At 37.4% G+C, this 24,325-nt stretch overlaps 1 protein-coding gene across 4 annotated transcripts; it reads right to left on the bottom strand.

Annotated features, from left to right (window-relative positions):
* On the bottom strand, positions 1-22,526 carry SP4 (Sp4 transcription factor). Of its 4 annotated transcripts, none has more exons than XM_026706219.2 (6): positions 22,169-22,371; positions 21,500-21,591; positions 19,714-21,241; positions 6,038-6,269; positions 5,682-5,881; positions 1-2,841 (listed from the first exon to the last, which is right to left on the bottom strand). In XM_026706219.2, exons 1-6 carry the CDS (start codon positions 22,173-22,175, stop codon positions 2,594-2,596), a joined length of 2,307 nt encoding a protein of 768 aa, XP_026562004.1. In that variant the 5' UTR covers positions 22,176-22,371; the 3' UTR covers positions 1-2,593. The 4 variants fall into 4 exon arrangements, with proteins under 4 accessions (XP_026562004.1, XP_087773748.1, XP_087773745.1 ...); XM_087917622.1 differs by having other exon boundaries at positions 1,848-2,841; positions 19,714-20,988; positions 22,169-22,526; XM_087917619.1 differs by lacking the exon at positions 22,169-22,371 and adding an exon at positions 21,689-21,777 and having other exon boundaries at positions 2,470-2,841.
* Positions 22,527-24,325: the final 1,799 nt, after the last annotated feature.

Here is a 24,325-nt window from a genome sequence, read left to right as displayed (position 1 = left end):
AGATGCTTAGAGCAGTGAATGTAAAGAAGGCCTCTGGCCCTGATGGGATACCTGGGAAGGTACTCAAAGCATGTGCTGACCAGCTCTCAAGTGTGTTTACAAATATTTTTAACAGTTCCATCTTGTCTCAAAACTTCCATTATTCCAAAAACCCTCTCCTGATACTTTAAATGACTATAGATCAGTAGCTCTCACACCCATAATTATGAAGTGTTTTGAGATACTGGTCTTCAAATATATACAAGATTGCCTCCCATCAAACCTTGACCCATACCAGTTTGCCTATCAGAATAACAGATCCACAGAGGATGCTATTGCCATGGCTCTCCATGTTGCACTGAAACATCTGGAGCATAGTGGAGCTATGTAAGGATGCTTTTTGTTGATTACAGCACAGCTTTTAATACCATCATTCCAGATATACTGATTAAGAAGTTGCTAGAAATGGGCCTCTCCTCTCACATCTGCTGTTGGATAAAGGACTTTCTTACTAACAGACCCCAAACTGTTAGAATTGGCAGCTATTTTTCCTCCTCTTGCTCTCAGCACTGGCTCTCCACAGGGTTCATAGTTTTAAATTTCTAGGAACTCATATTTCCAACAACCTTACATGGTCGGTCCACACTATGGCCACTGCAAAGAAGGCCCAACAGCGCCTGCACTTTCTGAGGCTGCTGGAAAAGAGTGGTCTGGGTGAGAAATTGCTGGTTACTTTTTACTGTTCTACCATCAAGAGCATTTTGGCATACTGTGTAAAGGTGTGGTATGCTGGATACTCTGTAATGGATAAGATGATGCTCCAGAGAGTTATAACACAGCACAAAAAATTATCAGTTGCTCTCTTTCTTCTTTGGAAGAGATTGCAAAGACCAGACTCCTCTCTAGAGCACAAAAAATCTCCACAGACCATTCTCATTCTGGTCATTCATATTTTGAATTGTTACCATCAGGGAGACGTTATAGGTGTCTTAAAATGAGGACTAATAAGACTGAGAAACAGTTTCTTTTCCAAGGCAATAATTGCCTTGAATCAAACAGTACATTTGTGATTTAGTTCTATGTATAAAGTGGCATTTTTAAACTATCTAACTTATATGTTTTAAATAGGTTTTAGACTAGGTTTTTAATTATTATTATTACTTTAATTATTTTACTTTTTAAATACTGGGTAGAGTGATTGTGATGTTGTGTTTGGGGCACTGTGCTGGAGTAACTTTCAAATTTCACTGTATTTTGAATGCATTGACAATAAAGGTATTCTATTCTATTCTAAATGATAAGCAAATTTGTTTACCTTTATGCATTTAGAAAATCACAAACCAACCACACCAAGATGGCAAGTTACTATACATAAACAGAGATCAAACTCACTCCTTCTAGCACTGGGGATGTTACCTTGTCTAGTAGCAAATAACTAAGCTCAGAGGGCACCACAACCTGCAAAGTGGCACAATATATTTTTCAAAGGGAAGAAAAGGTTGAAATCTTCTTTCTTGCTGGACAGAAACATGAACAAATCAAAATTAGCTCTTTGCATCCCAGGCAATATTTTCATAAGGAGCAAAGGTTAACAGATAATTATTTCAATTATACTTTTGGTTGCTCATCTTTTTCTTTGGTTAGTTTGGTTAATTCTACATTATTCAGTACATTTTACCTTAATGTTTGCTATTGAAAAAATGTTATAAATGGTACATAAATGCTACATTCTTGTAACATTTTACTTCCCATTATCAAGTGTTGAATAAAATTTAAATATTTAAATTACTGGCTTCAAAACAGAGATTAATCACTTTTTAAGAATAGATCCTGTGTCATGAAATGGGATGAATTAGGATACAAGATTTGTAACACATATTATCAAATTTAATTTTTACATAGAAATTAATTACATTTTTATGTTAATATATTTCTGAAATTCAGTATTTACTACAGAATACACTGGCTCTGTAGATCTCTCATCTCTCCTAGAAAGAGAATAATCTGTATTTTCTGATTGTCATTATATACACTACTATAATGTAGTGGCCAAAATTATCTGAGATGTACCTCAGATCCATTTCATATGCTGCCATCTGATTTTTAACAAACGAATAAAGATGGCCCAATTTAATATATATGTCTCACGAAGAAAAAAAGTTTTCATCTTCACTAGAGTAATTCATATTTTTGTGCCTTTTGGACAAAGTAAATTCCCATGAAAATACTAGATTTTTTTTAAAGGAAAACTTAAAAATCAGCAGCAATTCTGTTGCATATTCTTAGAGTTTGTTGTTTCAACAAACATCTGATAAAACCAATTAAAAATTATTTATGTGATAAAGAACTACAAATCAGTACTGTGTGGAAGTAATATTTTCCTAATCTGTTTTATCCATAATTTGTCTACATGAATTAGTTCTACTTTCTTTCTTAACGTTGTCTTATTGTACAAAGTACACTTTTTATGCTAATTCTCCAGCTTGATATACTTATAGTAATCAAGACTGAATACATGATTTCCTGCTCTGTAATACACTTTTATCAGCCCACTTTCATATCTTGAAAAGTATGTAAACTTAAGTGCAGCTCTAGGCATCTATGTAACATTATTTCAGAATTCCTCCATGTTTGCTGAAACATTTGGAGTTGCTGGATTTGAATCTTGAGAAATGGCTGCTACTGTGACAATCCTTGGAGATCCAAGAACTTCAGTAACTGAAGGGTCCAATTCACCTGAGGTAACGATAGCAAGGGCTGTTCCTCCACCCTTCTTGTTCTGATGTGTTTTGACATGCTTGGAGAGATGATCACTTCGCATAAATCTTTTAGAACACTCTGGACATTCAAATCTTTTCTCCCCTGTCAAGACATTTTCAAATTAACATCATGGGCATAATTCATCTAAGCATAATATAGTACAGTGCCATGGCTAACAATTTTTCCTGTAAGAATACCTTCAATTTAATAATCTGATGGAAGAAATAGGTACCTGTTAAAATTAAGTGCTGCTTAAAGAGCCAATTAGAGGTTTTGACGGAAGAGAAGATACTGGAGAAAACAGAAAACATGTGGGCTGCTGGGATAAGATTGCTGGCAGTAATGGGGATAAAGGGTTAGTTTTCAGTTTAGATGATGAAGTCTTCCAAATAGTTTTATTAAATTGAAGGCTTATTGTATTAAAATATATATTCAAATCAGGGGTGGAATGCTACCGGTTTGGCCCAGTTCTATAGAACCAGTAGCTCCGAAGAGCAGCAGACATCGAACTGGTTACCTGCAACAACCTTTTGGTCGTCTGTTTGGCCCACCCACCCACCCGGGCTCTTGGCTGTCCTTTATTTCCTGTTTTTTTCAACCTCAGCTGCTTTGCGCAGCATAGCTGAGGTTGAAAGCAGGAAAGAAGAGGATTTTCAAATGCTGTGCACCTGTGGCACAGCTGATGTTTTTTTGCAAATGCTGTACATGCACGTGCAAGATGCACTCTCACCGAACCAGTAGTAGCACCGGTTGAATCTCACCCGATTCAAATGATTCTCAATGTAAAATATCTGTATTGATATTTAAAGTGAAATTAAATAACTGAAGAATTTAAGTAACTAAAATACTTGTATATGCAGTATAATATTTATACCTCCTTGGGTCCTTTCTTTGTCTTCTTTACAGTTATGACCAATTTGAAACAGCTTAAGCAGCTCTATATTTATGTATTTCTAAAGTGTTTGTCATATACAACAATAAACATTAAGCAAGCATAAATTAAGAATATCCTATGTATCAACACCAAAAGATAAAATGTCTTCTACATGAACTTAACTGAAATGAAACACCCTGAATATTTCTTTTTTGGAGTAAAAGCAATTTAAAATATTTGCCCCACAACTAACACAACAAAAAGATTTTTCCTGATTGTTGTACAGTTAGGCAATACAAAAATTTTGTGTTATAATCATGAAAGCCTCTAATAATAATTGTGATAGTCAAGTAGATGTATAAAGAAGACAATTCAAGGGGATCCTGGTTCCAGCACATTTAAGCACTTCTAGGTTAATTCTTCAAATCTGAGTCAAGTCTATTAATAATCAGTAGCCAGTTCAATGTACAATTTTATGTTATTAGCTATATGCACTGTATCAAAAATATTTTTGTTGCATTGTTTATGAAGAATAGCATCTCTGCAGTGCATATGAGTAGTGCTCAATGACTAATTATAACATAGAAATGAGATTATTAATAGCAATAGCAATAAAGGCTTATATACTGTTTCATAGCACTTTCTAAGTGGTTTACAAATGTCAGCATATTGCCCCCAACAATCTGGGTCCTCATTTTACTGACCTTGGAAGGACGGAAGGCTGATTCATCCTTGAGCTGGTTACGGTCAAGCTAGAGGCTGCATTCAATACTGCATTCTAAGAACTGTGCCACCACAGTTCCTAGTGTCATAAAATATACTCTTTGCCATCAGAGCAACTTGGGCTTCCAGTAAAATGTTTATTCTATGAGCATCTCCCACTCCATTCTTTTATGTCTGGAAGGTTCAATATCCAGAACAGGAAATTATCTATATTCTATATCTAGAACTGTAAGGCACAGAAATTCTTTGTCACCAGCATTTATTTTTGCTAATTAGATTTTATACTGAGCTTTTACTGCCCTGATTCAGATAAGTCTTACAAACTAAGCTGCATTTCAGGAGGATGCTGATGACATTATTCTTCCAATTGCCTAAGAAATAATCTGAGGGTCATCAGAAATAAGATAGGGATTTCCAATGCAATACAACTACCAGAAGCCAGAAAGATTTACTCTGCGACCAACCATCAAATAGGAGTGCAATCATCTTTTTCCTCTCTCACAAGGATGATCAGTCAACAGCGCTAAAAGCAATTACAATTATTGTTAAAGGTTATCAAGAAATCAAACAATTATATTTTTATTCCTTAGGATAGAATACTCATAGACAATTCAATCCCGAAATAAGATCTTGAGTCTAACTGAAGTTTGTTCTAAAATACTGGTTTTCTACAATATTATTTCAGTTAGTTCACCGCTATGTTTTGATTATCTTCTAAAACAGAAATGTAATTACTAAGCAATCATGATTCAATGTGATCTTTTTAATTGTTAAGGTATGTATGTTTTCAGTTAGCTTCCAATTTACACCATGTACATCTAGTTAAAGAGTATTCTTCATATAATATCCCCCTGTATCTTAAGAATTGAATTTGAAATTATGTATTGTAAAAATCAACATAGAAAGGAACATTAAGCTTAAAAAGAAAAAAATCTGAATAGTTACTACCCACAGCAACTTACACTGTACTATTATCAGCTAATTATAATTTTTTCAAATACAAACTGAAAACAAATTCACCAAGTAACATAAAGAGATTGATCCCAAAAATACTCACTTTACTTCAGGGATAGAGAACTGAGAAATTGATTATTCAGTAAATGCAAAAATAAATAGTAACACATATTGAGATACTGCTCAAAGTGTATCCCAATTATTTTTAAATAATAATTGAGCTTTCATTTCCAATAATCTAAAAAAATAAGCTCAGTAAGAACTCTGAAGTATTAATCAGCAAGTTCTGACTGAAGGAAACATATTCAAATGTTATATAAGTTTAAATGTCAGAATATTAAAATGTAAACAAATTTTATTTTTTTAATATTTATTTAAACTGTTCACTCACCTGTATGGGTTCGTCTATGTCTCTGCAATTCATCACTTCTTGTAAATCTTTTCCCACAGAAGATCCAATTGCACACAAATGGCCTTTCCCCTGTATGCCAGCGAAGATGTGCCCGAAGATGAGATGTTTTCCCATATACTTTTCCACAGCCTTCAATATGGCAGATATGTTGTTTCTTTTTTCCTGGTTCATTGCTGCTTCTATCAAATACAAATCACTATTAGTTAAAGTCAGAACAATTTCAAATAAGGGCTATGTTAATAAATATGTCATTAAAGATGTAACAGAAATATGTAAGCAGAATAAATGTTTTGATCCCAAGACATTTGATATTTAATAGTAATTATGGCAAATACCTTCCATCCCCTTCTCTACAATTAGGACATGAACAAGCAACTCTTCTTAATCTTTTGCCAGGCTGCATGTCTTGATCAGATGCTTGCTGAGCTTGTTGCAGCTGCACTTGAGTTATTTGATCAGGACTAACTGCACCCATTGCTGCATTAGCTATACCTCCAACTGCTACAGTTACAGGAGCTATTGTTGCTTGCTGTACTTTCATTCCTCCATCCTGTCCTTGTTGTTGACCTGGAAAGTACATTTTTTTTTAAATTTCTTATTTAATACAGTAAGAGCACAACATATTGTTGTATCTTGTTTACTACATAAAAATCAGTTCTACAAGTATATAAAAACAACATTATTTCTTGTATGCATATCTCAATTGTATTAAACCCCATTTTTTTAAATTAAATATGTTATTAATACTGAAACATACTTTCTGATAACTATAAATATACAGTAACTCTGGAGTGACAGAATTGCTGAATTTCTCATCTGAGGCTGCTATCATGGCTGCAGTAATTTCCACACTACATTGTAAAATCACTGCAAAAATGTCTGCGAAAATTCTCAACCACCCAGGTCATAGTTGTCTCAAAGGTCCTTTTTCCTAAAAGGCAAGTAGACTGTTTTTTTCTTAGGAAGAAGAAAGCATTTTGCTTATCATCCTCTTCCCAACATATCAAACAATGAAGCTTCTTGAATGAGAAGCTAAGATACCAAAATCAATGCTCAGTTTCAAAGGTACGCATAAAACTCAAAAGGACTTGCAGAAGCAATAAAATACCAAAAGACAATAGGAAGAAAAGCACTTTAAATAGAAAAAAGTGATATATGAAAATGATGAAAAAGTTACAGTATTCATCTTTTTCTTTAAAGCATATTTATAAAAAAAAACTGCATCAGGACGAACTGATCAGAACACACTGACTTAATGAAGTCAGTAATCAGGGTAAGGGAAGAGACTAGCTTCATTTGGCCAAAGATCTTACACATTCATACCGTAAGTGGAACACTAAGAAGTACATATAGTTATTTCAGCATACAATAAAAAGGGAAAAATCAAGGATGACATGAGATGAGGAGAAAAGATTAGCTTCATTGGAAGGAAGGAAAAAATGGAAGTGAGGATGAGGAATGGATAGTAGTTAAGACAAGAAAATAAAAGCAAATCTAGTTTAGCTGTTTGGGTTTTTTAAAGTCTTTTCCCTAAATCACTACCAATCTTCCAGGATTTGTTCATGTTCCATTAATTACATTTGATTGCCTTTTTTATTTTCAGTTTTAATAATCCCATCCTAATTCATAAAAGGTACCTTATCCTCATATTAGAAAATAAAATATAAGTATTTCTTCAGAGATGAAGGATCTGATCTATTTTATTTTGGGGACATTATTATATACAAGCCTAATCACATAAAAGAACTGTTATAAAAATAAATTGAAAAATCAGATTGGAATGAATTGGTGAAATAATTAGAATAATAGTTCTCAAAAGTCTTATTCATAATTATTCCAAGGATGAAAGGAAACAAATATAATGCCCCAAATACAGAGTATACATAATGGATCACTAGGCAGATCCAATGCTCAATGGTGAGCTTTAAACAGGCTATTTAAGCAGGTTTTGGATCTTACTGCCTTTTTTTCCTTAGTCAAAAGCCAGTGAATCCTCTTCTTTCCTTTGTTCTTTTAAAAAAATACAGAGGGGGGCCGAAAATGGGGCCCAAAGGGCCATATGCAGAGAGCTAACAAAATAAACTCAAAACAAAAGAAGAAATGTTTCCTCTTTTGCATTTGAGCATCTAAGAAACATAAAAGGAGAAAGGAGAAAAACAAAGAAAAAGAAGGAAAGATGGGAAAGGAGCAAGGAAGGAAAAATAAGAAAAGAAGGGAAGGAAGAAGAAAGGAGAATGAAGAGAAAAGGAAAAAAGAAAAGGAAGATTATAATGAGAGGGAGAGAGGGTCTGAGGGAAGTCCTGCCTTAGCACTTGGCCACCACAGGTGTCCCCCCCCCCGACATGAGTGATGTTGAGCTGGCCACACCCATGCTGGCTACCAAGGTCAAACACAACCCTGATGTGTCCCTCAATGAAATTGAGTTTGACACCTTTGGTTTAGATAATGCATTTCATACAGGAACTTCTGGAGCTAACACACAAGCATCTTCCCCTGAAAAAGAAGTTTGGAAATAGGTTGAAAATTATAAAATATGGCGAAGTCTAGTGATGACTTCTTAAAAAAAGGGCAGACCATAATCTCCTTAAAATGCTGGGGGACCAACTTTTCCCACAAAGAAGCATTAATCACTGCTAGAATCCATCCCCATGTCACCTTCCTGGAAGCTTTCCTAAGACAAGATGTGCATAAACCTAAAATACAGGTGATTGTACTCATTCTTTAGAATCTGTTTACTTCCTCAGAAACAACAGGGTCAAACCATTCCTAGATAACTGGGCAAGAACTTGCCCTGGGTTCCTCCATCAGACCAGCAATTGGGAATGAATCTGAACAATTTTGTCTTCCAGAAAAATCAGCAAATTCCTCAGCATTTCTCCTTAGGTAGGCTTCTGTATCCTCCTTTGCTAGGAGATGGTTCACCTTAAAGAAGGCTGTTGGCCAATTACACGCAAACACAATTAGTGTGAAGAAGTAATTTGCTGCCTGAATCGCCATGAGATAGATTTTAATAGCAGCTATTATCCATGTTTGATTGAGTTTATCCTTGTCTTCTGCCAATGGCGCTCTAGACATCTCTTCATCCATTTAATCCCTCTCAATGTCTTTATATACCAAGGGGGAATGAAGAAATCTGCGGGTTGGGAGAGATTGCATGGGCACTATCCTATTCGGATTCTCAGTCACCTTCCTATTCCAAGTGGCGACAAGGAGTTTTGGTGAACTATGCAGAACTGCAGTCATAACCCCAGTTCCTTCTGAAATGCACTTGGGTTGATTAACTACCAGGGGCAGATCAATTTAAAAGATTCTGTCTCTCTACAAGGATGTATAGGCTTAGAGAAACCCATTGCCACCAGATTATGAGATGATCATGACAAGGAAACAAAAATATGCCCATCAATTCTAGATTACATAGGGACTGTTCTGAAAAGAACACCAGATTGGGTATGTGAGCACTCTTCCTACTTGGACCCTGGATGATCTAGAATAGGCTCACAGAATCTTCCACGAAATCCTGGGCTACTTCCAGGGATGGCAGATTGAAGGCCACCCCCACCCCCACCAACAACTAAAGCCTGGATTATTCTACTGCCAGCCCTAAGGTAGTAGTCCAGGAGCCTGGATTGGAAGCTACAATCCAGGGAGGCTGGCATAGTAGAAGCATCCCATCTGATGCCTGAAGGTCAACGTAAGAAAAAGTGTCTCATAACTTGACACTTGTGGAGCCATACTCCCAGCAGCTGCCTGAGGATCTTTGATGACAACAGCTATACCTACTTCTCAATTCTTTAGTCTAGTCTGGTACCATATTCGATAACCTGCTGCAAATATTTCTGAGAGAGCATACCTCCCTCCAGGCTCAGCCGGTTCAGTATTCTATGCAAGAAGCAATAAGGCAAGCCTTATTACAGACCGATCAGTAATTTAAAAGTAGCAATCTAAAACTAGACTTCGCATAGATATGCTGACCAGGTATATGAGGTGAGTGCGAGGGAGCAGAACATGAGACCAGTGTTATTGTATAAGATGCACCTGATTATACGATGCACCTAGGTTTAGAGGAGGAAAAAAAAAATATCAGGCAGTGCCTGAGAGGACCACAGATAGGTTTTCTCTCATGTGCCAGCTCTGCCTATTTACTTCTGCACTGTGGTAAAGAAGACAGAAAAGGCGGGCAATGACAAAGACAGAAGAGACGGGATTCAACACAGCCGCTGCAGCCCTGTTGATATTCAACAAAGAACCGGCACAGACATTTCCACCCACTTTTTTGGGGAAAAAGTATGTCTTATGGAACAGAAAATACGATAAATACCAAGTTCTTGTTCCCCATGTCTCTCTTTGCTTCCCATATTTCCTATTATATGGCATCACTAAAATACATTGCCCTATCCTGCCTTCCACATCAACCATTACACACACACACACACACACACACAAAACAGTTTCAATACTCTTATTGATCTAAAAAGGGAAATCTTCTCCAAGTAGCAAACAGCTGGGGTAAAGTGAGCACAACAGGCACTTTCAAGCCACCATTTCAAAAATCGACCTCAACTTTGAAGATTCAAAAAATATACATTACTTGTAACCCATATGTGTGACAAAGACCACAAAGAATCTTCCTATAAATATCCAATTCCATGAAAATACACACACACACACACACACACACACACACACACACACACACAGAGTATTCTCGGAAATTAATGCCATCAGCATATTCAAAGATAAAAAAACTCATATAAATAAAGACACATAGAAACATTCTGAACTTTCAGAGTGAGATTTCATAGAATATATTGGGGAAATAAATTGGAGCCTGATATGCACCTGCAGCTACCCCATAGCTACCCTGACCTTTAAGTATAAACATAATATATTAGGGCTTTTGGGTGGGCAAGATAACCAATTTCTTTTAGTTTCTTAATCCCATTTTATGGAATAGAAGCTATCAATATATTAATAACAATCTAGACTGAATAAAAATAAATGTATTGCATGTTAAATTGATTTGTATCTGTAAGTTCTATAATTCAAATCTACTTCATGTAGAGTAACTGTATTTTTTCAATTTCACTGACAAGAGAACGGACTCATATAATAAAGTGGCTATCCTACTGACTGCACTTAAAACCTTAGTTTTATTTTTAATGTATTTGTTTTAATGCACAATCAACATTAAAAAATCTTTTAAATCAATGTTAATATAATGAAAGTGTAACATTAACCACATATTTAATAAATAGATAAAATTGAGTATGAAATATATACACACACACACACACACACACACACACATATAGTGTATATCTATATATTTAAAAGCAAAAGACCACTCACGCATCATCACAGAATCTCCAGAACCATAAGGCCTACAAACTTGAAATTTGGCAAGTATGTTCCTCTTTGCTTCTAAGTGCTAAGAAAGAATTTTTCGGAAAAAAAAACATAAGAGAATTTCGTATATTTTTATTAATATGCTCTGATGCTAAGGAGTTCTACTCCCACTCCCCACTTGAAAAGAAATCTATTCTAAATGCAAAACACAAGCAGAGGAGAGTAGTTTCAGTTTCAGAGCACGAAGCAGCTTTAATACAGAACAGTTGAGTTAAGCTATGCCCAGGCTCTTTGCTGTCTCCTTCTTGATCACACAACAAATACTGTTTCAGTTTCCAAAAAGCCCTCAACTCAGAGTCCTAGGAAGCACACAATAGCAAACTGCTTCAAAAATCTTGCCAAGAAAACTGCAGCAACTTTCTCACAAACCGAAAGGAGCCAACAAAGAACAAAAACAAGAAAATCAAGGGGAAAAAAATCAACAGATAAGAGCAAAACTATTACAAATTAAAACGCATAAGTAAAACTTTGTGCTTTTAATGATGATTTGATATTGATTGTGCGAAATCTGATAGAGAGCACTAAAGATTAAAATATTTGTGAAATGGTTGACTTAAAAATAAACTAAAGATGATAATAGTGACCAAGAATATGAATGTGAAGACTAGAAGAAATTAGATTTTTTAAACTGGTTTTAAAGTTGTGAAAAAAGTACAGTATTTGGAAGCGATTCTTACTGATGAAAATTCTAATATATAGAAATAATTATGTTAAAATATGGAAGGAGATAAAGTCATATTTTAAAAGATGGGAAAAACTAGATTTGTCATAGATGAGAAGAATTTCAGTAATTAAAAAGAATGTACTACCTAGACCAAAGGTGTCAAACTCAAGGCGCGGGAGCTGGATCTAGCCCAGGAAGTGCTTACATCTGGCCGGCGGGGCCACCCTGGAAACAGTAAAGGACCGGCCCATGTTGCCTCTGCTAGCAAAAACAGAGCTTAGAAGGGCGGCGGGCAGCTCTCCTGAGCTGTTTTTACTGGCAAAGGGTTACAGGAGGCCATTGAAGCTGAAACCAGAGCTTGGGCCACCACAGGCATCCCCATTACAAATGATGTTGAGCTGGCCACACCCACCCCACCCCTCAAGGTCAAACACAACCCTGATTCAGCCCACATTGGAATCGAGTTTGACATCCCTGACCTAGATTTCTATTCAGGATATATCAGTATTGATTAAATATTCCTCTTTTAAACAGTGGCAGAAAGATATATCTAAATTTATTTGGAAAATAATAAAACCAAGAATTAAATATAAGCTTTTAAAGGATGCTAAAGGGGAGTTTGCCATATCTTAGATTGTATTATGTTTATTCTTTGGTAGAGTGAAAAGATTGATAGTTTGTAAAACTCAAGGTTGTTAAACTGTAAAGGTTCTGATTTGAGATTTGAATGGCATGCTTACTTGTGGTATGACAAACTAATAGTTAACTCTGGTTTTAAGAATATCTAGGTAATCGATTGGTCATGTATGGTGGAAATATAAAAGAAGATTGCTGCAAAGTGCACTTTGGCTATCACCTTATGAAGTGCTACATAGAAAAGAGATGCTATAGGAATGTAAATAGATGATATATCTGGATTTATTGATATTTAAAGAAGAAGGGCTTAAGATAAAAAGAGAAACTACTAAGTGAAGGATTTGTTTGTGATTGGGTTAATTATATTTTGAAATATTTAAACTTGATAAAACTGTTTTGCTTTTGGAGGAGTTAAATCTGAATCTGATTCAATTTGTGTTCTGGAGATGAGCTCCTGACTGCAAGTATATAAAATGTCAACTAAGATTCACCTGGAAGACAAATATGTCAAAGATTGTATGGTAAAATGGGACAAAAATGTGTGTATAACATAACACTAAATAAATGGATGTAATACTTCAAATTAGTTTGAAAGAATTTCTTTACAAAACAATTCTAATTATACTTTCATAATGCATGAATAGATTTTAACCAGGAAAATGGAACTAAGAAAGCTATAATATATTCCTTAGAAATAGTACATCCAGAAATAGTACATCCACAAAATTGTTCAATATCTAAAAACACTGAGTAGTTTCTTCTCTGAGCTATAGCACAAATATAACTCAGTGGATTAAGAACGCCATGATACAGAATACGACTAACTAAAGCAGTATGCTGTTCTATACTCCAGCACCAATAATGTAACCATCTCTATGTATCAGCAAAAGAAGTTAAGACTGAGAAAGATATATGTAGGACAGAGATATATGCCATCTCTGTTGCCTAACGTCATGGATAATAGCTGGTTCAACCTTCAGGCTGAAAATAAATTTCAATCTCATGCTCAATATTAAAATAAAAACTGTAATAAAGGATACATATATTTATTAACATTATTTAATTTCACTAATAAAATTGATTACCTAGTTATCCTATTTCACAACTTTTCTTAACACCAATTGATACAAGGGCCTTCAACTGTACTTGCATAGTTCATTTTAAAAGTAATGAGCTTAATTGTATCATACTGCATTTCTTTCTAAATTATACCCCTAATTATAAATCTATTTGCCACAATAAAAGATAAAATCTTTCTAGTCCACTTTTACGCTATTTTTCCTATTCAAAACTTTTTTTTACATCTCCAAAATCAACATTCAGAATTGTTTTACAAAGAAAGCTTTTATTAGACATACAATATTAGTGTGCTTAATTTAACTATATTTTTGTCAATATATCTCAATGTGGTTTAATATAAATGGAATAAGCTTCCCTTAAAATATAATGACGTCACTTTGTTACAGATCAGCCTTTCTCAATCTGGATTTTGTAATGTTGGTCTAATATATGTGAACGGTATTTGGAAAGTTGGAAACATAATATGGAATAACGACATATATTGCTATTATATAATATTTTAGTAGACTGGGAACATGGTTTAAACCTAAACCTTGTTCACAGGAACAATTCTTTCCATGAAGTTTCACACTTCAAATATTATATACTATAGGAAAATATTATAGGAATATTATAATATTCCTATAAAATATTATAATACTATAGGTAAAGAAACAAAAATTAGATAGACTAAGTTAGCTCTCGAGTCATTCATTTAGTCACTATGCAAAAGTTACAATGGCACTGAAAAAAGTGACTTATGGCTATTTTTCATACTTATGATCATTGCAGCATCCCCATGGTAATGTAAGCAACTGTTAATGTTTGGCAACTGCCATATATTTATGATGGTTGTAGTGTCCTGGAGTCATGTGATCAACTTTTGTGACCTTCTGACAAGTGAAATCAATGGGGAAACCAAATATTCTTAACAACCATGTTCCTAATTTAAGAACCTCAGTTAAACAATCCTGGCAAGACAATCCTGGCAAGACAATACATAAAATGGGGTAAAACTCACTTAGCAACTGTCTTGTTTAGAAACAAAAAAATTGAGGCTCAATTCTGATCATAAATCAAAAGAGTACTTGCATAGTTTATGAAATAGGAAGCACTATCAATATACTTAAATAGAATAAAAGTTGGAAAACACAGTGCTCCAATCTATGAGTATATTGAACAAAGATGGATATTAATCCTTTTCAGTTTCCAATGATTTCCAATTTCTTAAAAGAATTCAGAATTTCCTCCAATTGAGTTGAGTCACCACTCAATGACACAATTAGTTTTCTTAAAACTATGTTGCACTGAAAACTGCCACCATTTTCTTTAAAAAAAAGTCTTCCTGTGGTGACACCCAAAGGGACAATTTCATAGAGAACTTTGTTTTATATTTATTCCAAATCAACATAGGCAATAAACACCAAAGCACATTAAGAAATGAAGTAATTTGTTTACACACAGAAAATATTGAGACTAGTAAATGATTGGTTATGGGATGAGATTACAATTTCAGACTGCTGCTAAATATCAGATTTAATACCAATTTAAAAAACTTCAAGATAGCCTTTTCATTGTTGCACTTCTTTTTTTAAGTAGATGAGCAGTGAAAAATGTACTCCTATCAATTTAAAATAACACTTTTTAAAAAAAGACTTGTTACTGGGTTTATTGGAATTGCCTGAGAAATCCGATTCTTTATTCATATGAACTTGTTTTTTATTTAAAAAAAAGAGAGTTTATAACTAATTGGATAGAATGCTTTGGCACTATTATTATTGAAGGCTATATGTACTTCTTGTTTAGTCAGTTAATGGAACTGTAGGAAAATGCGGACCTGGTCTTTGTTTAAAGAATTTAAAACCAGCAAATTTATAGTAATCAGACGGAGTAGCCAAGCAAATATTTAAAACCTAGCTTCATAAACTGCATAATGTTAATGTTGTTATTGTTATACTTGTTAATTAAACATTTCTCTATTTTACATCTTTAGGTTTCTCAGGTTGTGAAATCTATACTAAAAGATATACAACCATAATCTTTTTTAAAAAACTTTTCTGTAAATCAGGGCCTGAATTATAAATGCATATAGCTATCTAATATTTATCTATTAAATTATATTCTCCAGCTATTTTTATGAATCCTGCATTATAGAAGATTCATACCTTCTCAATAAATAAAAAATACTCTTCTTTGCTCATCTCTTCTTTGAACAACTTCAAATATAACATTCAAAATTTAAAAAGTAATGCAGAACAACACTGTCATTAAACATCAGAAAGACAAAAACAATATACTATCATTAAAGGCCTATAATGCCCAAGCCAAACTATGTATCTTTTTATTATCATTTATGAACAAAACTTTAAAGTTCTTTTGTATTCACTTTACACATTGTTTTAGACCGGGGTGGGCAAACTACGGCCTGCGGGCCACATCGGCCCATTGGTCATTTTAATACGGCCCGCCTCTGAAAAAAAATCGGGGCCAGCCAAAAGAGACCACGCGCCACGCGCTAAAAAATAGCACATACAACATGGAGCTAGGCAGCCGCTTCCCTGGTGGCAGGGCCGAGGTCACCACCCGGGGAACGCCCACTGCCTTCCCTCGCCAGGGCCGGGCGGTGGCATGTTGCCCTGCGCCGTGTGCCCCCCGCCTGGCAGTGTGCTTCTCTGCTGGTCTCCTCCTCCTTGGCCATACAGAACAAACAGGCAGAGAAGGAGGAGACCAGCCGGCTGGTTGGGGGAAGCTTTCTGTGCCGAAAGAGGCAGCTACTAATCTCCGGCTTTGCTCCACTTTTCCAATGGCCCGGCACCACCGTTCTATGCGCCGGCTGCTCGGACTTGCTGGGCCTGACACATAGAACAGAGCATGCTGCAGGCATCTCACGACAAGCCCCAGGACATGTGGTCACCTGCTGGCTGGCCGGGCCGGGCCGGGCCAGGCTGGAAGAGGCACATTCTCCAGAAGGAAGAAAGCGTGCTCCGGGAGGGCGGGTGCCGGGCAGGTGGGCGGATGTTCCGCAATCACTTAAAGGTCGACTTTAAGAGTGCCCCCATGGAAGAAGCCGAGCAAACATAGTAGCGGCAGGGGTGACGGGGCATGTGTGTCCCTCCACAAGGAGTATGAAGGGAAGCAGACACCACACCTCAGGAAAAAAATAGGTGCCAAAGCCCTGGCTGTCACCTGGGAGGGGACCGTGGAGGGACCCATCACATGCCCTTGTTGCCCCCGCCGCCTCTACTTTTGTTCTCGTTCTTGGCTTTTCCATGGGGGCGCTCTTAAAGTCAATCTTTAAGAGCTGGAAGATGTTTTGTTAGATCGCCACCAACTCATCGTTGGGAGAGGTGTAGCCCCCGAATACATGAGAAGTCTTGGGCAAAGTTCTCTGACTTTTAAAACGCATCCATGCGGTGTTTGCCTCCCTTCATGCTCCTTGTGCATGCTGGGAGCACCTAACTGGAGCAAAAGAGAGTGAAGTTGACTGCTATGAAATGAGCACCTTGGCTTCCCCTCTTGCTCCTCACAGTTGCCCTGAGCTGGTGCGGTTCTTTACTTGGGCAGCAGCGCCCGCAGCAGCAACTGGCAGTTCTGCCCGGGCTCTGCTCAGGTGTCTGGCTGGGGCCGTCAGGAGTTGCTACCACCAGCGCAGCTCCACGCGGCTCCAGTCCCACATTGCCTTGGGAAGGGAAAGGCAAAACCAGGAGCCGCTGAGCCTGAGCCTCTGGTGCTGCTGCTGCCGTTGCAAAGTGCTGCCGTGGCTCTTCCTTTTTGCCTTTCCCTTCCCGAGGCAACATGGGACTGGAGCCGCGCGGAGCTACGCCGGCGGTAGCAACTCCTGACTCAGGGGGCCTCTGAGGGGAGGGGAAGGAGAAGAAGGGGGGAAAGGGTGGGTGGGGGGCGATTCCCAAAAAATCTTGTGCTGACCCGGCCTGTCTGTCAAATTTTAAAAGTCAATGAGGCCCCCGAGCCAAAAAGTTTGCCCACCCCTGTTTTAGACCTATATTATGTTTGAGAGCAGATTTTATGCCAGGAGAGAATACAGTTTATTATCCATATTGTTATTCCATAGTTAAATGTATTTTATTGAAGTTCATTAACATAGTTTTTAAAAGATATATTTTATTCAACTTGTGCTTACTTCATATACTAAGAAAACACTGATGCTTTTACTTACCATTGTTATATACAATTATGACAGATAAAGGCTCCAGAAAGGATTAACTCAAACCGTGCATGAAAAACATTTAAGACATTCATTCAATCTGGGTAGCTTACACCCACAAGGACTGGGAGAACAGTAAGGTCGTTAATAGGTCCTGAACAATTTAAGAATGAGAGCCATATTAATTTCTGGATCTATGTCTGATGACTGGTTGTACATCTCACTGATATACTGATTGGAAACACAATTCTGAAAGATGTTTAGTAATAATTGTGAAAGGAGGCAAGGCAGGAACAAAATCATGGTTATAGTCACATTCTTTTAAACAAGAATAGGTACATTTAATACAGACATTAATTTTTTTTGTTTTGCATTTCAATCCAAAATTATCTCCCTACCAGAAGGAAAAAGAGTAAAAATAAATGAGGATTCTAGTCATATTATTCCCTTTATAGAAATTCAAAACTATTTACTAGATCAAAATCTACTGTAGGCCTAAAAGGTTATCTCATTTATGTAAAAAGTGAAAGAATGTATGCATTGTTAAAATGTAACAGTTAAAATGTAACCTGTGTTTGAAATTATATAAGTTTTTCTTCCACTATTTTTTCCTCACAGTAATTATAACCATATTTTGGCTTAGTGGGTTTTTTAAAAACGTAAACAATAACTTACATTAAGTAATAACATTTTTAATCACTGTATATACAAGAGAATACAAGACAGAGTAATTCTTATATATGAATTCCTTTAGAATTTCATCTGATTCTCTTAAAAAATGTCAACTTAAATCAAATATTTTTCTTACCAAGAGAGAAGACAATGTTTTATATAAATGCCTATTACCTGTACCTACAATAAAGGTAAATAAAATGCATGTCTTCCATACTTTGTAGATCACTTTCTTAATTAACAAATGGTGCCTGACTTTCATACTATTTATAGTATTACTATCTCAATTCCAAATGCTTATTTAATTCACCTTTCATTCATAAGCAGGATTGTTTTTCCAGGAAGAACTATTCATTAGAAATAACAAATATTTTAAAACTGAAAAATAATTTAGAGTCCAATTTTGCAAACTATGCTATATATAAATCTTGACAAAGATTTGTCTGTATGTTTATGCATTTTCCAAAATATTTTATGTTGCTATTCTGCAGATTTAGAAAGGTTCTGTAGTTTTCTTGAAGAAGCAAATTAGTAATCAGTTTGCATAAATGAATCCCAGGCTCCTGAACAGAATAAAAAAATTATTAAATCATTATGTTCAATTTGTATTGAAAAATATAGAACTATATATTTATCTAATGCAGATGCTTTAATCAATAGTTGCAAATTAAGTTACTATTTATAACAATTAAAATCATGAAAAAACATAATCACTCATATTATAAAAGGCAAAAAGATGAAAATCGACCAAGCCAGGATAGAAAAATAAGTGTCCAGTTTAATTACATACCAGAACATTTCCTCCCCAGAATCTCAGTGTAGTTACTATGAATTTCTAGATTTTCCATGGCAGCTCTTTCCAAAACTATATTGGAGCTCTTGAGAAAAGACTCCTCTAATTCAGCATGAAATTTTAAAAAAAGACTTGGTAAATGCTCAGGTAATACTATTTAGTGGTACTATTTTCTAATCCTTACATACTATTACATAGAGACAAATATATTTCACACTGTACAGGTAGTCCTTGACTTACGATCACAACTGAACCCAAAATTTCTGTTAAGTGAGACATTTGTTAAATGAGTTTTGCCCATGTTATGACCTTTCTTGCCATAGTTAAGTGAATCACTGCATTTGATAAGTTAGTAACATAGTTATTAAGTGAATCTGGCTCCCCCCATTAACTTGGCTTGTCAGGAGGTCACAAAATGACCTTGGGACACAGCAACAGTCATGAGTCAGTTGTCAAGTATCTGTATTTTGATCATATGATCATGGGGATGCTACAAAGGTAATAAGTGTGAAAGTCACTTTTTCAGTGCCATTGTAATTTTGAACAATCACTAAAAGAACTGTTGTGAGTTGAGGACTACCTGCACTTTAATGCCTGCAAAAGAATAAGGACTTACCTGCAACACTTGTAATAGTGACTGGCACTCCTTGTACTTGAACACCTGCAGCACCCAAGTTGGCTACACTTACTGTTTGAAGATTAGGCACTGAAGCAATCTGAGCAGCATTAAGTGTTATTGGTGTACCAGCAACAGCTACTGGTGCTATCTGAGCAATTGTACCACCACTTGAAGATACAGGGGTAATAGTTAATTGCTGGGGTAGCCCAGCATTTTGAACTTGGAGATTTGAAAGACTTTGAAGATTTTGGACTTGAACTGTCTGCCAGCTGATTTGTCCTGATGGGGTTAAAGTTGGTGCTCTTATGAGTACTTGTGTTGGATTCATTGCTTGCAACTGAACATTTTGCAATGACTGTTGCTGAATAGCTTGAATAGTTTGTCCTGACTGAAGCTGGAAAGACTGTGGAGAAATTGCTTGAATGATCTGCTGCTGAGGCTGTTGGATCTGGATCTGCTGGAGAATAGGTTGGCCTACTATCTGAACCTGTTGCAGTGAATTTGACTGATCCTGCATATTTTGCAATCCATTGGATTGAAGCTGACTAGAACTTTGTGCCTCTGTTTCAGAGGTGGTAGTTTGAGTTTCTTCAGTATTAGTTTCAGAACTGTTTGCTGTGCTTGTATACTGGCCTGTTTCTCCAGGTGCAGCTAATGTTTCAGTGCTTGTTAATGATGTGGAGGCTGTAGTTGTGCAAGTGGAAGTAGAAGATTCAGGCATAGCACTAACAGAAGTTGTTGCAACAGGTGTGGACAATAGTTGGTTTCCATTGGACAGTCCACTATCAGTGGATTGGACAACTTGTCCAGAACTAGTACCTGTTGCAACATTTATTACAGGTAATGCTAGAGTCACTCCCCCAATATTTATAGGCAATGAAGTTACAACTTGAGCTTGAGTACCAGCAATAGGTAGCTGCAATGGAATAGAAACACCAGGCCTAATCTGAATAGGCACTGTTTGATTTGCCAAATTCTGAGCAATAATATTCCCAGAAGCTGTCCTATTTGTAGTTGTGATAATAGCTTGATTATTCCCTGCAGGAATAAGCTGAATCTGACTCTGTATATCTTGCAGAGCTGTGGCATTAGCAGGATTTATCTGAATTTGTTGACCTTCTGTTGTCTGAATTTGTGGAATCACTTGGTATTGAATGCTACCACCCGAATTCTGAACTTGGATAACCTGAAATTGTCCTGGAGTTACTCCAGAAAAATTGCTTGGTTTAGTTTTTGAGGGGGATACATTTCCATTGTTGCTATTGGAGGTACCTGCAGTTGAAACAACAGAAGATATTTGCTGGTTGTTGTTTTCTTTTGAAGCAGGAGGAGCTGCAACAAGTTGCCAAGCATTTCCAGCAAGTTGAGTTGTCACTAATTCTAACTGCTGTGGTTGGCTCTGAAGCTGAACCAAACCCTGACCTGGATCTATAATAATCTGTTGTCCAGTTGATTGATTCTCACCAGGAGTTCCTATTTTACTGCAGGTTGCTGCCAACAGAGCCAGAGGGGAAGGCTGAGAATCCTAACAAAAATATTATGTGTATTAGAACCTAAACTATAAAATAGCAGTAACAGCATTATACATATTAATAAAGTTATCTAACCATAAAGTTATAGAAATAGGAAATTACCCACAGCTAACCATTTCTTCTTCTACTGAGCCTTTCAAGAACCTCTAAAGTAAATTTTGATAAATATATTTCCCATCTGGAAATACATGTAAGTATTTGCTCCCTCCCTCCCTGTCTCTTGTTTTCCTCCATTTTTTTAGACATTTTACCTGAGAAGCTCCAATTTTGTTCTTCTTATTGTTGTTCTCAGCCTCAGGAGATTTTTCTCCCTCAGAAGGCATAGTTTCTTCCTTCTTTTGATCTTCAAAAAAAAAAGTGGGGGGGGGATACAAAATGTATTAAGCACCATCCTTTAGGTCTATTTGGGCACAGAAAATAATCAGAACGTTCTCACTGACCCCTGGGTCCTCCATGCTTTTGCTAGTTGAAAGACACTGCCCACTTCTCCAGTGGAAAACAGGGAGACTTAAGAAACGTGGTTTTAAACCCGGCCTACAGGGGCTGGCGATGAACGCCCAGAAAGGGGAGTTTTGATTGGTATCTGCCATCCGAAACTGTAAAGCAGAGGAGAAAAACCCACCCACAACACTCCCCCGCCTCCTGCCCCTAAAGTATTCATGGCTACTGAGTGGCCCAGGATGCTTTAGGGGCAGGAGAAGGGAGGTGTAGGGGAGGGGAAAATGGGAGGAAATAGGAACAAAGGAGGGAAGGATGGATGTGCACAGAAGAGAGGGCTAGGAAAGAAAGGACCAATGGGAGAGAGAAAAAGGAGGGAGGGCAGAGGGAGGGAAGAGAAAAGGGCTCGGGACGAACGAGGCGGCCGGGTGGGATGGCGCGGGAAGGCAGCAGAGTGGGAGGGAAGGAGGGGGGCTACGTACCGCTCATCCCGCATTAACGCCCGCTGAGGCGCGGCTCGAGAAGGGAGGGGAGGGACGGAGGGCGGGGTGCTGGGGGTAGCGGCGAGAGAAGGCCGGTCGCTGCCGGAGCTGGGAGGAGCAGGTCGGCCTATTTTTCCACGAATGGCCGCCGCTGGGCTGTGGCGTAGCTGCCCGTCTCTCCGCCCGCTGCCGTCGCCTATCTCAGCCTAGGCTCCTGATTGACAACTTAAAACCAGACGAAGCGTGGGGGAGGGAGCGGAGGAGGAGGAGGGCGGGGCCGGGGACGCCTCGGCTGATCCCCACCGAGGAGCCAAGCGAAGCAAGCGGCAGCCGGCCTGAAGGAGAAGGGGGCGGGGGAGAGCGGCGAGGGGTGGAGCGAGGGCGGCGTTAGTCTGGAGCGGCGCGGGAGTCGGATCCTGGCTTGAAAGCGGGTCAACTTGTAGCAAGGGCCTACTGGCCGCGGAGACCACAAACGGCTAGTCTGAGGGAAGGGTGGCGTACCCAGCACGCGCGAGGAGTAAGGAACCAGGCGAAAGGGCTTGTTTCCCCCCACTTCTCTCTCGGCCTCGCTCTCCCCATAGCGAAAAGCGGAGGCGGGATTAAGGGTGGGGCGACGCAGAGGGGGTGGGGTTCTCAGCCCGCCCCTATCTCCCAGCGAATTTGTAGCTGATTGACATGCTTCTGCGAAGCCGAGAACGAATGAAATAGGAACCTGAAAGAAGGCGCGAACCAACTTCTGCGCCGCCGGAATCGGTTCACTTTTTTTTTTTTTTTTAACCAAAGGTCTCGAACCTTCTAATATATTGGTCGAGAAGGATCCGTATCTTTCCTCGTGCCAATTTAGGTTACTCATGGAATACAAAAATAAGGAGAAAGTGCTATACTCTGCCGTCCGAATTCAAGGCTGCGTTTTAGATTTAAAAAAAATGCTTGTGAGTGGTTGTGTAAAGGTACACAACCTATGCCGGGATTTGTAGTTTTCAGCGTAGCGCGTGCGCAATGCAGTCCAGGTGCTATCAGGCTTTTACTGTACCTTGTGTAGTAGAGTTCCCTGCAAAGTCTTTGCGATACTCTAGTAGTTTATGGTGATCTGTGGTTGATTAATTCGCGGGTGGGTTACCATGAGACATAGGCCTCACTGATTTTAGAAATGTCGAGGATAGAGAGGCTATGGATGTTGGCATCGATCTAGTGTCACCTGAAATTTTGGAGAGAGATTTGAATCCCAAAAATGCCTGAATATTCAGAATGTGGTTTGAGTCAAATTACAGAGGACAGGCTATATCCCCCAATGGCCTAATATTAAAATCCCAAATTAACAAATTTTCTGTTAGCTTCAGAGGGAAATAAATTGGTGTGGTATTCTTGTTATTGAGACTTAGCAAATTCCCAACAGTAGCTACCAATCATCAGGTAATAACCCTGAACCATTTAGTGTGTGTGTGTGGAATATTACATCTGATGCAATCAATTGGTGGGCAAAAACTTTCACAAGCCAGAAAGAATGCCAGAATTAGTAACATACTCAAAACTTTTATGATATCTGGTTTTCTTATAAGAAAAAAATCCAAAGTAAACTCTGTAGGTTAAGATGTATGGCACAAAAATTTAATAAGATTGCAATTTGCTAGCAACAGGTTTGAACTGGTTAAAATAATTTCTATAACTATAAAAATAACTTTTAAAAGCCTTTTAAAGGCATTCTTAATCTGCTATCTTTTTTTAGTTTCTAGAGCTATTCTTTAGTTTGGAAATATGACTTAAAGATGCTAACAATGTTCATTTCCACAAATTATATGCTGTTAGAACCTAGACCTCATAACTTAGCTTGTTAACTAACTTGCCTTTACCTTGTAATTTTGTATCATCTGAATTTGGAAAATGAAGCTCACTAGCTTTTCTCAATCAAATATAAACTCTCAGTTGCACACTCATGGAAGATCAATCTTTTCACCAAATTTCAGGGCAGTTATGCTCAGGGAATTCATTAATTTGGATCCAGAGATGTTAAAAACTCTAGTAAATAAAGGGCTTTGTTATTAACTAAGCATACAGATTTAAAAGCATAACTTGAAAAGCATACATACCAACAAGGTAGTATTCCAATCTCTTACAAGCTTCCAGAAGTTTCTTAACAGCAGAGTACTCTTAAGAAAA

Source organism: Pseudonaja textilis, chromosome Z (genome assembly GCF_049901715.1).
Source record: "Pseudonaja textilis isolate UNSWEBS1 chromosome Z, rPseTex1.2, whole genome shotgun sequence".
In the NCBI taxonomy this organism is placed as follows: domain Eukaryota; kingdom Metazoa; phylum Chordata; class Lepidosauria; order Squamata; family Elapidae; genus Pseudonaja; species Pseudonaja textilis.
Note: the sequence above shows the minus strand (reverse complement) of the source record. Positions and strands in the feature narration are given on the sequence as shown.

Coding starts and splice junctions, on each gene's coding strand:
- SP4 (XM_026706219.2), bottom strand. Junction 6,270..19,713: donor CACTATTACAAGTGTTGCAG/GTAAGTCCTTAT, acceptor TGTACTTTCCAG/GTCAACAACAAGGACAGGAT. Junction 2,842..5,681: donor ACATAGACGAACCCATACAG/GTGAGTGAACAG, acceptor ATGTCTTGACAG/GGGAGAAAAGATTTGAATGT.